Genomic DNA, 15,812 nt, shown 5'->3' on the forward strand with positions numbered 1-15,812 from the left:
CCATGGGAACAACCACTTCTTCTTCTCAACCCCTCCATCGGAAGCGGATGCAAGGTTTGCTTCTTCTTCCCCATCTCGTTATTTGACTAGCATTTAGGTTAGATTTATTTCAGATTCATTAGATATATAAAAGAGTTTTTAGTTTAATATAGCATCTAGTGTAAATCGTTTTCTGCTTGATTGCTTTATTTAGTGTAGATTAAAATTTAATTTTCTGCAATAGCAAAGGAGTAGATCGTTATTTGTCGGGTGTTTCATTGTCTTTGAGATTTTTTGTTTTTATTAGATCACGCATAGCGTGAAAACGTCAACAGCAAAATCGATCGGCGTGATTTCTTTTATCACGCAGACCTGTGTGGACGTGAGCGTGTAGCAGCGTGCGTGAACTTGCCTGTTCACAAGGTTTTTATTGGGTTGCAGCTAGAAAATGACCTGCATGATTTTCTGATCACGCAGTCTACCTTTTTTTCTTTCTGCATCTTAACGTGAACATCAAACCGTGCGTGCGTGACTTGTGTGTCACAAGCTACAGCCTGCCACCAATCTAAGCAGATTGATAATGCAGACTGTAGTGATCTCTTGATCGTGCAGATTTCTGATTATTCACGTTAATCCCGCATATTAGGCACGGGCTGGTACAACATTTTGCGTTGTGACATTGTTTTTTGGGTACTAACGTCAGTCACGCAGTTCAGCGTGATTGATGCTAGTCTCAATTTTTTTTTAGATTTCATTAATTAGTTAGGCATACATTGTAAGTAAATTAGATCGTATTGTTTTCAGAGGTAACTAGTTAGCCGAGTAATTCAATATTATATTGATAGTTAGTTAAACATGTGTTACTTTTAATTAATTTTGGTCTAGTGTAGATCAAACTTTACCTTATTTTATTGCTTTACATTATTGGTTAGTAATTTGTTTTAATATTTTTCTTAGTTAGCTGTTAAATCAGTATTTCATAACTAGTTAGTCTAGACTTGTTTTGATTTGTTTGATATTCAGTTAGTTAGAGTTTGTTTTAATTTGTTTTGTAGTTAATTAGAATCTTCTAGTTTGTTACATTGTAGTTAGTTTGTTAGATTTAGTTGAGTTTGTTTCTTGTTATAACTAACATTTGTTTTTAAAAATAGTTCCCTGCCTTTGTTTTGTATTTTGTTTTTGTGTTCTGCAGGTAAGGCTTCTTGTGCAAAGGGATCTCCAGTAATTCCCTCAGGGACCTGCCCATTGAAAAAGGGACCCTTGGCCCTTGATTCCACAATAGCACCCAAGCGAAAAAGAGTGGCTAGATCACAAGAGAAGAAGACCCTACAAATTTTTATTTTTTTCTTATTTTTATTTTTAGGGCCACAGGGACATTTAGTTTACGTTGGGTTGTAATAATTCCTTTTTAAGCCCTCTGCAGAGGGTAGCACATTTTATTTACTTTTCATTTAAGGGCAATAAAAATTGCATTTGTGTGGGGTAAAAAAACCTTTTAAAACACGTTCCTCTGTTCACGGACTTCAACACTAGTGTGAACCAGAAATTTAAGATTTGATGCACGATTTGCACAAATGAGTTTTAATGAAAAATCCCTTTTAAAATACTTTCACGAAAAGTTGCATCACTTCCTTAACACTCACCAGATTAAATTCCTTGGGACTATCATAAGCTTTATCTAAATCTATGACAACCATATGCAAATTTCTTTCATTCTGTCTGAATCTTTCTATCAATTGTGTTAATAAGAAAATAACTTCTATCGTTGACTTACCTGGCGTAAAGCCAACTTGATTTTCTTCTCAAACATTGCTCCATTATCCTCTCCCACAGTTTCATAATGTAGCTCATAAATTTAATACCCCTATAGTGAGAACAATTTTGAATATCACATTTATTCTTATATATAGGAATCAACATACTCAATCTCCACTCTTTTGGCATTTTTCCTAAACAATTTAGTTAACCATGTTATTCCAATATTACCCATTGACATCCAGAATTAAATAGGTATATCGTCTGGCCCAAGTGCTTTGTTCTTCTTCATCTTCTTTACATCCATGATAGGATGCATAGTCATGATATATATATTTCTCTTGATTTTAACTTACATACTACATATATAAATATAAATATTATATATATATATATATTATAACCATGACAGGATGCTCCTGGTGCACCTACTTCGTACTTTTGGAGCTATCTCACTTTCCTAACTCGTCTTTTATTATTTCTAAAGAGGAACACAATCCATCAAAGTCAGAGGATTCTTTTCTTTAAAGGAACAAATTAAAAACAAGAGAAATAACAGAATGGTGTGTCTTAAGATTGCAAAGACTCCCAGTGAGATTTGACCAATAACCTTAGCTGAACACTCAAACATCAGTACAACAAATGGCAAATGCAATGAAACATTAACTGAAAGAGCTTATATGCATAGCATGCAATCAGAAGTATTTAATAAACAAAATATTTTTCATATGCATAATGAAAGATACAATATTCTCAAACCAGGAAAAAGGGAGAAAAGAAAAAGAAACAAAGAACAGAAGAATGAGAACTCAGCCCTTTAATGACCTGCCCGTCAGCAGCAGAAGTTATTATGCTACTATCATTGGTGAAAGGCATGACTCGGGCCTGAAGGACATTATCTTCATGGCCAGCATCGTATGAAAACTTTTTAATCTTTTGTGCCCAGTTCCAAAATATAATCTGTTTGTCATCAGAACCTGAAACAAGAAGATCTCCAGTAGGATTGAAATGTACAGTATTTACACAACCCTCATGAGCAGAAAGCTTTCCATATCGATCAATCCGCTTAACAAGGGCCTGAAATAAATGATAAGAGAAAAATCAGAAACTACCAATATGATGAAAAAGAGGAAAAAAATCCTGACCTCGTAGAATGAAATTTGAAACAAGAATTGAAAAGGCCCCTAAATACAAAATTGTTGTTCTACATATATAATAACCGGAAAGGAAAAGTCAAACTTCTGCCTGAAGAGAAGTGGACAAAATAAAGTGCAATCTTGTTAAAAATGTATATATATATATATATATATAAGTGTGTGTGTAACTAAGTTAGTAACTAGGGTTAGTCTAGTTTTAGATTTTTTATTTTTAGTTTGTATTGAACTAGTCAACATGTTGACTAGTCAATAGACTCAATACAATAGAGTCGTTGGGACCCCAATGACTCTCCTTGTGCCTTCTCCTTTGTGTATAAATATGGGGCATAGCCCCACTCTACGTACAACTTAAGTGTGGATTACAATCAATAAAATCACTATTTTTTATCTTTTGTTCTTGAACCTATTTAGTGAGTATTTGTGAGTGAACCCTTTTGTGGTTCTTTCTGTGTTCATTTCAGTATTTTGGTGGAACTCTTTGAGTGTCCATTGTTGGTGACTTAGTGAACATCTTTGAAGGAACTCATTTTCTTACATGGTATCAGAGTGTGGTGATCAAGCCGAAATTGTTTTCGGAACATTGGGAAGTGTGTCACTCCAAATTTGAAAGTGTTGAAGCTCTCTTGCAATTTCTATTCGAAGTGCTCGTGATTGGTGGCATTTGTTCGATGGTAGAGTGCTCGTGACTACCACCGTTACTCCCGTTCTTTTCTCTCATTTTTCTCTATTCTCTTCTTTTTACCCTTGTAAAAATAGATGACAATGATAATGTCACCATAAAACCCATCAAACTCAATGATTCAAACTATGTAACATAGGTTTCAATTATAAAGCACCTTATATGGGGAAAAGGGTTGTGAGGATTAGTGGATGAGACCAATCCAGAACCCAAACTAATCCTTACCAAAGTAGAAAGTGAGAAAGAAGTACCTCTTACGGAGGTTGAGAAAAATAAGGCTATAACTACTTATGAGAAAAAGTAGAAGGAATGAAAAATCGGCCATGCCAAGATTATGTCTTGGCTCATTAGTAGCGTCGACATAAACAAGTGTTCAAGTCTTGCTAAATTCGAATTGCATGGGATTATCTTAAGAGAATGTACTCTCTTAAAAATATTGCACATGTATGCAACTTACATAATATGATTCAAGGAGACAAAAGCATTAGAGAATACTATATAGTTTGTCTGAATTATAAGAAGAGTTAGATCCTCTTAAACCAAAGTGACATTGTCTAAAAGACATAGAACTCTGTCAAAATCAAATAGATATGAAACACTTTTTCCAATTTATTAATGGATTGAGATCGGAGTTTGAATCCATCAAATCTGCTCCTATTCATCGAGAAAAAGTCCCTTCGATAGAAGACACAATAGAAGAATTAAGTATGGGAAAAATTATGCTTAAAAAGATAATTTCTAAGAGTGATGATGACTCGATTTTAGCCGTATCTAGACTGAAAAACTATATTCGTACCTACAAACCCCCACACTATAGAAGACCAAATGATGAGAAGCAAAATAATGAGCATGAAAGAAAGAAAGTTACTTGCTACTATTGCCGTGAACCGATACATGTAAAAACATATTGTCATAAATTGAAGAAACCTTATGAGAAAAAGATTGTCTCTATTGGACCTTCACAGCAATCGAGTGAACCATCTATTGGAAACATATCCTTAATACAATTAGTGGAGGCACTTCAACCTCTACTCAAAGGAGCATCTTCATCCACTGAAGTTGCGGTCTCTTCCTTTGGCTTCTCCGATCCTGGTAAATCTCTTTGGATTCTTAACTCAGGTTCCTCTTTTCATATGAGACCAAATAGTTGTGAAAAGAAACACAAAGTGTGCACAAAGCCATAAAAGGAGAACTCTCACAAGTGCACAAAGGCACGGATACAAATGCACACACGTAAAAAAAATATCAACTTCAATATCTTGGGTCCCAAAAGAGGGCTTTACAAAAGTGTAAGTTAAAAGGGGGTAACACCCCATATTTATAATACAAGGGAGAGAGGGAATGAGGGAGTGTTGGGCTCCCAATGGCTCTAAATAGAACTGTTGGGAGTCCAACAACTCTCTCTACTTTATGCTTTTTGACTTTGATAAAAAAAGCATAAAGCCAAATAAGTCCAAAAATAAACTAAAAAAGAAAAAAAAACCTAACCTAGTTAAATAAACTAACTTAATCCTAACTAAACTTAAAAGTAAACTAAAACTATGAGATTACATATTAAATTATGTTACATTATTTAGCACCCCCTCAAACTTAGGGTGACATAACCAAAAGTTTGCCAAGAAGGAAGTTAAATCTTGGAGAGCACAGCGTTTTGCTGAAGAAGTCTGCTAGTTGGTATTCTGATGTAACATATGGAAGGTCTATGGTTCTTTTTAAGTATTCTTCACGAACATAGTGGCAGTCCATCTCGATGTGCTTCGTGCGCTCATGAAATATGTGATTTTTAACAATGTAAATTGCACTTTTATTATCACACATAGTTTTGTGGGCCCTTGAACTTGAATATTCATATCTTACAGCAAGTTGCGAATCCAAACAATCTCCATGGTAGTAGATGTCATAGCTCTATATTCGGCTTCTGTGGATGAAAGTGAGACCTTATGTTGTTTCTTGCATCTCCAAGAAATTAAAGATTCTCCTAAAAAAATACAAAAACCAGTGGTGGAGTGACGATTATTTAAGTCACCTCCCCAATCAGAGTCAGAAGAAGAAGATAGAAATACCCCATTGTTTATTGTACCCTTTATGTATCTGATGATGCGAAGAATGGCGCTCATATGAACTGTAGTAGGTGCATGTTGAAACTGACTAGCAACATGTACTGCATAAGAAATATTAGGTCTCGTAATGCTGAGATACGTTAAAGATCCAACTAGTTGCCGGTAAGGTATGGGATCCTTTAGGAGAATCCCATCATCAATCTTTATCTTTGAACCTACTATTTCAGGAGTTTCACAGACCTTGTCATTTGTGATTCCTGATCTGTCAAGAATCTCACAAACAAGTTTAGTTTGAGACAAAAAATAGCCTATGTGAGAATAGGCAACCTCAATTCCCCAAAAATATGTCAGAAATCCTAAGTCTGACATTTTAAATCTTGAAGTCAGGATAAATTTAATGCTCTTGATTCTTTTGACATATCATTACTTGTTATTAACATATCATCAACATATAACAGTAATATAACAATCCCTACATCAGATTTCTTAACAAACAATGCAGTGTCAGTATAGCATGAAGTAAAACCATTTTCAGTCATTACATTGTTAAATCTATCGTGTCAAGCCTTGGGAGCTTATTTTAAGCCATAAAGAGCTTTACGAAGACGAATAACTTTATTTTTAAGAATTTTCATACTAGGTGGAGTATCCATGTAGACTTCTTCATTAAGATCATCATTTAGAAATGCATTTTTGACATTCATTTGGTAAATATTCCATTTTCTAATGGAAGTGATGAGACATCTGACTGTAACCATACGAGCTATTGGAGCAAATGTCTCTTCATAGTCAATCCCGTATTCTTGACTATACCCTTTAGCTACAAGACGAACTTTATACCTCTCAAGAGATCCATCACTCTTGGTTTTGACTTTGAACACTCATCGGCATCCTATGGTTTTCTTTCCACTAGGAAGCGTTTGAAATTCTCAAGTATTGGCTTTCCTAAGCGCTTTGAGTTCATTCTCCATGGCTTCTCTCCATTCAATACATCGTTTGGCATCTTTAAATTTTTCGGTTCAAAATATGAGTGAATGGCACTTAAGCAAGCCTGATATTTAAGAGAAAAATAATCAAAATATACGAATCTAGAGGGAGTTCTTCTAGTTCTCTTGGTTCTTTTAGGGTTTGAATCATGTGGGAGGATAGATTCGCTAGGTTCACTATATTGCTCAATAGCACTTCTAAATGTGCATCTATCTCTATGAGTATAGGTGATAGGGTTGCTAGTTATATTTTCTTCTTGAGAGGTAGTAGGGTTAGAGTTATTGTTGATTTCAACCACTTCATTGTCACTGTTATATGTTGATTCATCATCACTAGAGATATCATCATCTTTAGATAAAAGATCAAAGAGAAAGGAATAGTCGACATTTTCTAAATAAGATTTATTCTTTTTGAAACCACTATCATTTTCCAAAAATGTTACATTCCTTGAGACATATAACTTATCATTTTTAGTATCATAACATCAAAACCCTTTTTCAGTTTCGAAGTAGCCAAGAAAAGCACAATGAATGACTTTAGGTGGGAGTTTATCATTCTTATCTGTAAGGACAAAGCACTTACAACCAAAAACTCTCAATCTATTATAATCAAGTTCTTTTTCATATAGAGTTTCAAAATGAGAAATTTTATCTAAATTTTTGGATGAAAGACAATTAATAAGATAAACTGAAGCAAGAGCCGCTTCGGCCCAATTTTGTTTTGGAATACTTTGGGAAACAAGAAAGGTTCTGGTGGTTTCAATGATATGCCTATGCTTCCTTTCAGCTAACCCATTTTGTTGTGAGATTTTAGGACACGATCTTTGATGGACAATACCATAGTCTTCAAGATATTTCTTAAATTCATTGGAAGGATATTCGCCTCCGGAATCAGTTCTAAAAATCTTTAAATTACTATTAAATTGATTCTTAATTATCATATGATATGATTTAAAACATGAAAACACTTCGTGCTTATGTTTAAGAAAATATATCTAATAATATCGAGAAAAATCATCCACAAAAATCACATAATAGGCAAAGCCTCCATTGGATATGGCGGGTGCCGGTCCCCATGTCAGAAATGTCAGAAATATCAGAAATATCAGCCTGCAGATGTTAGAGATGAGATAAAGAACGAGAAGAGAGAGAGAGGAATAGTCGGCGCAATAGGGTTTTCCCTTTTTACTTAATATTTATAAGTGATACAATACACTTTACACAGGTAATAAGAACTAATTACAAACATGCCACCGTTGGATCTCTCGAGGTGGATCGGATCGGATCCATGATCCAAACTAACAGCCTCCCTCAAGTTGAGTATGGTCTTTGATCATGCTCAACTTGTCTTTGAGTGCCCAAAACTGATGAGTAGATAATCCTTTGGTAAAAATGTCAGCAACTTGCATATCTGACCTAACATATGCGGGTTCAATTTCTTTTTCTTCCACCTTTTGTCTAACAAAGTGTTGATCGATTTCGATATGCTTCGTGCGACAATGAAGAATGAGATTTAAGGCAATATTAATAGCACTCTGATTATCACAAAGAAGCATAGAGGACGAGATTGGTTCTTGTAATTCTTGCAGTAGGTGTCTCACCCACGTAACATCAGCTGTTCCTGCTGCCATTGCACGATACTCGGCTTCAGTACTAGATCGCGCCACTGCCTTTTGCTTCTTGCTACTCCATGTTACAACATTATTATCGATAAGGATGCAATACCCTGAAACTGATCTGCGCTCATCAGGATCACCAGCCTAGTCCGCATCTGTGTAGGTGAATAGTCGATGTCCTGACGTATAAGTTGTGTCTTTGTTATACATCAAACCATCTCCAATCGTACCCTTTAAATACCGAAGGATTCTTTTTACCGCTTCCATATGTGCATCTGTAGGAGCATGCATAAACTGAGAGGCCTGATTGACAGAGTATGCTATGTCAGGCCTAGTGAATGTTAAGTATTGTAACATCCCTACAACTCGACGATATAAAGTAGGATCATGATAAGTAGTGCCTTCTTTAGCACTTATGATTTAGAAGACAAGGTGTGCTAATTGGTTTACAATTCTCCATCCCTATAGCGAGGAGAATATCAATAGTGTACTTATGTTGGCTCAATGCAATAGTCTCATGTCGACTATCAACTTCCACACCCAAAAAATATCGCAAGGAACCCAGGTCTTTCATCTTGAATTTAGCCATCAGCATAGACTTAACCCAAGATATGTGATCCTCATCACTCCCAGTAATAATGATATCATCAACATATATAAGCACCCAAACAATAGCTGAACCACTTTTGAAGATGAACAATGAATGGTCTAGAACACTTTTATTGAACCCATGACGCTGGATCTCTGTGGAAAAACTTTCAAACCAAGATCGAGAAGCTTGTTTTAATCCATAAAGAGAGCGTCGAAGTTTACATACCCAATTTGATGAATCATGCATGCTATATCCAGGTGGCTGCTCCATGTAAACTTCTTCCTTTAGTTCACCATGCAGAAAAGCATTTTTAACATCAAGTTGACAGAGTGACCATCCATGTTGTAATGCCAACGCAATGACAATCCTGACTGTGCCCAGTTTTACTACTGGGCTGAATGTTTCATCGTAGTCTTGCCCATATTGCTGTGTGAAGCCTCGTGCAACCAGACGAGCCTTATAGCGCTCAACACTGCCATCCGGTTTGTGCTTGATCTTGTACACCCATTTGGATCCTACAACATTCTTGTTATCTGGCCTTGGCACAATTTCCCATGTGTTGCATTCATGCAATGCTTCCATTTCCTCATTCATCGCCTCTACCCAGGCACGAGAATTTACAACATCATGAAAGGAGGAAGGTTCTGTTTCTTTGGACACTCTGGTTAGAAATGTTTGAAAATCCAAAGAGAAATTGTTAAAACTTACCCAGCAATCTATAGGATGTCTAACCCGAGTGGAATGTCGTAGAGGAGTCTCAGCATTGACTGGGTGAGTTCTACGAGAATAAACAAGACCAGAAAAACGTGAAGGAGGAATGTCTTCCATATGTGGTTCCACATCAAAAGTATAGGGTTCATTGTCTGTCAATAAAGATGAATCCTCATGAGGCAACGAATCATATAAAAGTGAGTCATTGAGACAATGATCATAACTGTCCTGTTTATCTGTGGAAGATGAACCCAGAGTGTCAAAATTTTCATCATCAAAAACAACATTTCTGGATACCCGAATTTTGCCTGTATGAGGATCATAACACCTGTATCCCTTATAGTCATCTGCATACCCAAGGAACTTGCACTGTATAGCTCTGTCTTGAAACTTATTTCTCAATGAATGATCAATATGAACATAACATACACAACCAAAAGGATGTAGTTCTTCATATGATGGATGACAATTATAAAGAACAAAATACGGAGAATTATCTTCAAGGATGGTCATGGGCAACCTGTTGATAACGTAAACAGCTGTGTGGAAAGCCTCGGTCCAAAGGGAAAAAGGAATGCCCATAGTATGCATCATGCTCAAGGCTGTTTCAACAATATGCCTGTGCTTTCTCTCAGCAACTCCATTTTGTTGAGGGGTATGAGGGCAAGAAATGTTACGTGTAATGCCATGCTCCTTCAAATATTCACTAAAATCATGGGATATGTATTCTCCCCCCCCCATCACACTGGAAATATACAACATTGGTATTGAATTGGTTTTGGACTAGTGCATGAAACTGTTTGAACAACTTGAAAACTTCATGTTTGTTTTTCATGAAGTAAATCCAACTAAAACGAGTGTAAGAATCAAGAAAGAGTACATAGTATCGAGATCCAGAAAGAGAAGCAGTGGGCGCAGGACCCCAAACATCTGAGCATATAATTTCAAAAGGCTTTGTTGCTCTTTTATTGATACTATGAAAAGGAAGTACATGACTTTTGCATAAATGACAACTTAGACATTTTGACTCTAAACTGACTGCGGGTATTAGACCTTTAGCAGACAACTTGTCAAGAAAGACTTGACTACAATGACCCAAACGAAGATGCCATAAGTTTGGCTTATTAAGTTTCAAGACTCTAGATGGAGAACTATGATCTGTGGATCGACTCAAAAATGTTGGAAAGGAAAGAGCTGAAGAAGCCACGGCTACGGAAGACGACGTCTTCAAAGGCACATGAGATTCTTCAAAGACGTACATGTTCCCGCGCCGTTCACCTTTAGCGAGCGTCTTCTTGGTGTGAAGATCCTTAAGATAAACAGGAGTAAATTCAACGGAAGAATTTGTTTCATCAACTAATTTAGACACAGATAGAATATTCTTTTGAATAGCAGGTGTGAGTAAGACATTTGACAAGGGTAATTGAGATTCAGGTAAAGAAAGGGAGACATTTCCAATGTAAGAGATGGGGTGGTGAGATCCATCTCCTATGACTATAGTGCCATTTCTAGTGTAAGGAGTCAAGTGAGTAAATTTACCTGCATCAAAAGTAACGTGTGCTGCTGCCCCTGAATCAATATACCATATACCTTCCTCATTTTGGCGCAAGTTCATCTGATTAAAAGTAGTCATAAGGATATTTTGTATGTCCTGTGGAAGAACCTGTCCCTGAGGAGTACGGGTAAACTGATGAGTGGCCTTCTGCCCTGGCCTACTATCTGGCCTCCCTGATTTGTTCCGGTTCTGAGGATTGTACCAGCAGTTTGCTTTAACATGTCCCCGTTTGTTGCATAGAAAACAAGTAGGAACACGTTCTCCTCGTGGTACACTGCTTGAACCAATACCTCCTCCACCTGGTGTAGGCAGTAATCCTCCTCTGTTCATAGATGTTCCATTGGGGCGAGGGGGAGTAAATGAAACTCCTGTTTGAATAGGCGTATGTGTCATCATCACAGGATAAGCATCCTCTGACGCGTGTTCCTGATTTAAACTGACCTCATATTGCAAAAGCTTAGATTGAAGATCATCAAAACATGGAAGGACTGAGACAACCTGGAGTGCCGTGCAGAACATGCGATATTCAGGTCCAAGACTACCTAATACCTGTTGTACCATATCCTTATCTGATACCAATGGCAGCTAACTAATCTGTAATCACTCTGACATCCCCCATGAACTCTGTAATGGATTTGTTTTCTTTTCGCATGGATTGGAATTTCCACTTGAGTTGCAAAGCCCGAGATTCGGAAACCTGAGAAAAAGAATGAGCTAGTCCATTCCACAACTCGGCAGCGGATTGGTCATCAGAGATAGTTTGTAAAACACGATCAGAAAGTGTGGAGGTTATGTAAGCAACTAATGTCTGATCTCGTTGTACCCATATGTCATAAGCTGGATTGGTGCTTCGAAGTTGACTCACCTTCCCGTCTTCACCTGTTATTTCCTGCATGATATGTGTAGGTGGGGCGGGCGATCGTCCATCTAGATGCCCATAAAGACCATGACTGCGAATAAAAGGCACAATTTGGCGTTTCCAAAGCAAATAGTTATCATGTGATAACTTGTGGGTCATGAGATGAGTAAGAAAACTAGGGTTCAATTTGGAATCCATAGATTTTATGAAGAATGAGAGAACAAACTGTATTTAACAGTATATTAAGAGAAGAAGAACAACAATACTGTGTGTGCTGAAAATGATATCAGCAACACATTGCACAGAAATATAATGACGTGTAATCCAGAAAATAATCTTCACACACACACGTTATTAAAAAAAAAAATTTCAATGTTGTGTAACGTGTGAACCAGGAATAGCAATGCTGTGTACACAGAGAAATAGCAATGCTGTGTGCACAGAAAAACAACAATGCTGTGTAACGTGTGAGCCAGAAAAAGAATTTGAAAAGAGAAGGAATCGAAATAGAAATAAGGATGCGCAAAACTGGGATGCGTGAAATCAAATTAGAAAAAAAAAGGAGAAACTGGAGAAAACTGATTAAGAAAAAGAGACAAAGAAATAGGGATACGTGAAACTGGGATGATGCGTGAAATCAGATTAAAGGGAAAAGAAAAAAAAACAGAGAAAAGATCAGAAGATCAGAAATAGATTTAAGGAAAAAGGAATAGAGAAAGCCTACGTCCTTTCACGCACTGGTCCTTATAGGCCTTCTAGAGGATCGATTTCCGCGCCTGTGCTCTGATACCATGTCAGAAATATCAGAAATATCAGCCTGCAGATGTTAGAGATGAGATAAAGAACGAGAAGAGAGAGAGGAATAGTCGGCGCAATAGGGTTTTCCCTTTTTACTTAATATTTATAAGTGATACAATACACTTTACACAGGTAATAAGAACTAATTACAAACATGCCACCGTTAGATCTCTCAAGGTGGATCGGATCGGATCCATGATCCAAACTAACACCCCAAACATCCGAATGAACAACTTCAAAAGGTTTTATAGTAAACATAGATCTTTGTTCAAAAGGCATACTTCTCATTTTTCCAAGAATACAATCATTACAAGAGAAAGTACTTTTACAAAGATTTTTAATAAAATGCAAATAGGATAACTTGGTGATGTTGGGATGACCAAGTCTTTCGTGTCAAACATTTATGTCTTTATGTTGGGCCAGATTACAAAAAAAGGTTTTAGGGATTTGGAGCAAGGTTTTAAAACTCGCCGAGTCAACTCATTGACTCGGCTCGGATCGGCCCTCCAGCGAGTCAACCCGGCAAGGCAAACTCGGGTTGCCAAGACTCGGGCTTGACTCGGCCGAGTCATGAGTCATGCTAAACTCGGGCGAGTGTTGTCATTTTCGGATTTACAAAACTCGCTGGAGGGATCGGTTGGACTCACGCGACTCGGGCCGAGTCACGAGTCAAATAGAATCGAACGGTTCGTGTTAATGGCAATTTTGCAATATTTGTTTCTTTTACCTTTTAAGTTGTTAACGAAAACCCTTAAGGTCTTCACTGTTCAACCCTCGACGGAAGAGAGGAGAAGCCGAGAAGGTGCGGTGCAGCTGTAGCTCCAGCCATCCGACGAGAACTCCGGCGTGAACAGTGACGCCGGAAAGGAGTTTCCGGTGTGAACAGTAACTCAGGCGTGGTTTGCCATCGTGTTTATTTTTTTGCATTTTGTATTTGCATCGCGAACAGTAACTCCGGCGTGAACAGTAACGCCGACGAAGGCACATCGACGGTGAATACTGAATAGTAAGGCATCGTCGCAGCTCCGACGCATCTTCTCCAGCAAAAATAGTGCATCGGCGAGATTTTCCGATGCCACCAAGTATGTTTTTTCAATTTTTTCCCTTTTGTGTTTCTTTTTGCCGCTGCGAGAATTTCCGGCAAGATTTTCCGGCGAGTTTTGTGAAGGTATGTATGATGTATGCACTCGTTACACTAAAGCGTGGGACAAATGAATGTTTTACAAGGCCACAAACTTGGAATTGCAAATGGACCACAGAGAGCCTTGTAAGGTTATGACTTTGGCCTTTTTATCTGGTTCGGTCAGCCAGAGAGTGAGTTCAACCTTAAATTTTATTTTGATTCAGTTGACTATTGCTTGAGCCTTCGTCATCTACTTGATCAGTCCATATCAAGGTGGTCCAATTCCATGGCAGGAAGGCTCTAAGAGTTCCAAAATGTAGGCTATAAACAAATGATTGTCTGTCATGTAACAAAATTTTCTCTTCAGACTCTCAGAGACTAAGGAACACAAAAACAATTAACGAAGAATATTAGAGACCAAGGGGCATGATTTCTGAAAAGTCCAAATCTGTCGGTTTTGGGTAACGAGTACAAGTTTTTAGGATTCTGATTTGGTTTCGATTTTGTGTTCTCCCTGTATAATTTATTTTTTTTGGCAAAGAAGCATGCACTAATGGTTTTTTTGTTGTTGATAACTTGATCATGCTAGTGTTAATAGTAAAAAAAAATGATAACTTGCTTATGCTGATGAGCATATACAATGTTCAGTTTGTGTGCATTATCATTATGTAGTGTACCATGTATAGTTTTATGTGTGCATCGATTTTTGGGATCATGTGCAGTTTTGACCCACTTGTAAATCTGTTTTGCAATCGATTTGAGGATTCATGTGGACCGAACCTCAATCGATTTCAGGTTACAGTTCACTGATTTTCTTTGATAGGTTTGGAGTCTTTGGACTGATCCATAATAAAAATTGGGTTGACCAACTTTCCTTGGTGGGTTTGGACTGCTCTACAATGAAAATCGAGAGTGGTTGGACTAATCATATCTATGTTTTTAACTTTCCTTGCTGAGTTTGTGCATAATCTACTAACTGTATCTATGTTTTTAACTTTTCAAATTTAACAGTTCTAGATTTATCAAATCATCAAAGAAATGTCAGAAGAAGGATCTTCAAGGACTCCAAGTACAACATTCACTAAGGGAAAGGACTCTGTGTGGGATTTTGGGTTACCTCTTGATAAAAAAAAGATGATACAATGTACTTGGTGTACAAAACAGATGAGTGGTGGCATTAATAGACTTAACTATCATCTTGCTGGTATTAAAGGAGAGGTGAAACCATGCGACAAAGTCTAATAATCTGTAAGCAAAAAATTTCGTAAGAATTTGGAGTCATTTTAGGAACACAAATTATATAAGAAAAATATTGTAAATGAGATTGGTTCCTTTGTTGAAGTAAATGATATGGACTTGTCAGATGAAAGTGATGAGTCTTCTAAGAAAAGATGTATAAAGGGAAAAAAATTGATGAATGATGCCCAAAAGCATAATCTTGATGCTTTTGTTCAAGTGAAGGCAGGGTCTCCATCAATGAAACAACTTGGAATAAAAACAACTTTGGATAGAAAAACTAGAGATAGGTTATGTTCAGATATTGCAAGATTTTTTATCATTCAGCCATTCCTTTCAATGCAGCCAATTCTCCTTACTTTACGAAGATGATTGAAGTTTGTTCCTCAGTAGGAATGGGATTGAAGCCGCCTTCTTCAGCTGAGATTTCTGGAAGATTATTACAAGAAGAAATTAAAAAAATTGATGATTATTTCAAAGAATACAAGGAGTCTTGGGCTGAAATGGGTTGTTCTATTATGGCTGATGGTTGGAAATATGCAACACAAAGGACATTGATAAATTTTTTGGTTCATTGTCCAAGGGGCATTTACTTCTTGAAATCAGTTGATGCAACAAGTATCGTGAAGAATCGAGAAAATTTATTAAAATTATTTGATGAAGTGGTAGAAACAGTAGGTGCAGAGAATGTTGTTCAGGTATATCA

At 37.0% G+C, this 15,812-nt stretch overlaps 1 protein-coding gene across 4 annotated transcripts in view; it reads right to left on the bottom strand.

Annotated features, from left to right (window-relative positions):
* Positions 1–15,812, bottom strand: part of LOC149821234 (uncharacterized) — a 97,269-nt gene that overhangs the window by 30,611 nt on the left and 50,846 nt on the right. For all 4 annotated transcript variants that reach the window (XM_089983632.1, XM_089983634.1, XM_089983630.1 and 1 more), the window contains exon 2: positions 2,560–2,811. In XM_089983632.1, the coding sequence (XP_089839758.1) occupies positions 2,560–2,811 (252 nt within the window). The remainder of the gene's footprint in view (positions 1–2,559; positions 2,812–15,812) is intronic.

Source organism: Nuphar pumila, chromosome 12, assembly GCF_984573655.1.
Source record: "Nuphar pumila chromosome 12, dmNupPumi1.hap1.1, whole genome shotgun sequence".
NCBI classification, from domain to species: Eukaryota; Viridiplantae; Streptophyta; class Magnoliopsida; order Nymphaeales; family Nymphaeaceae; genus Nuphar; species Nuphar pumila.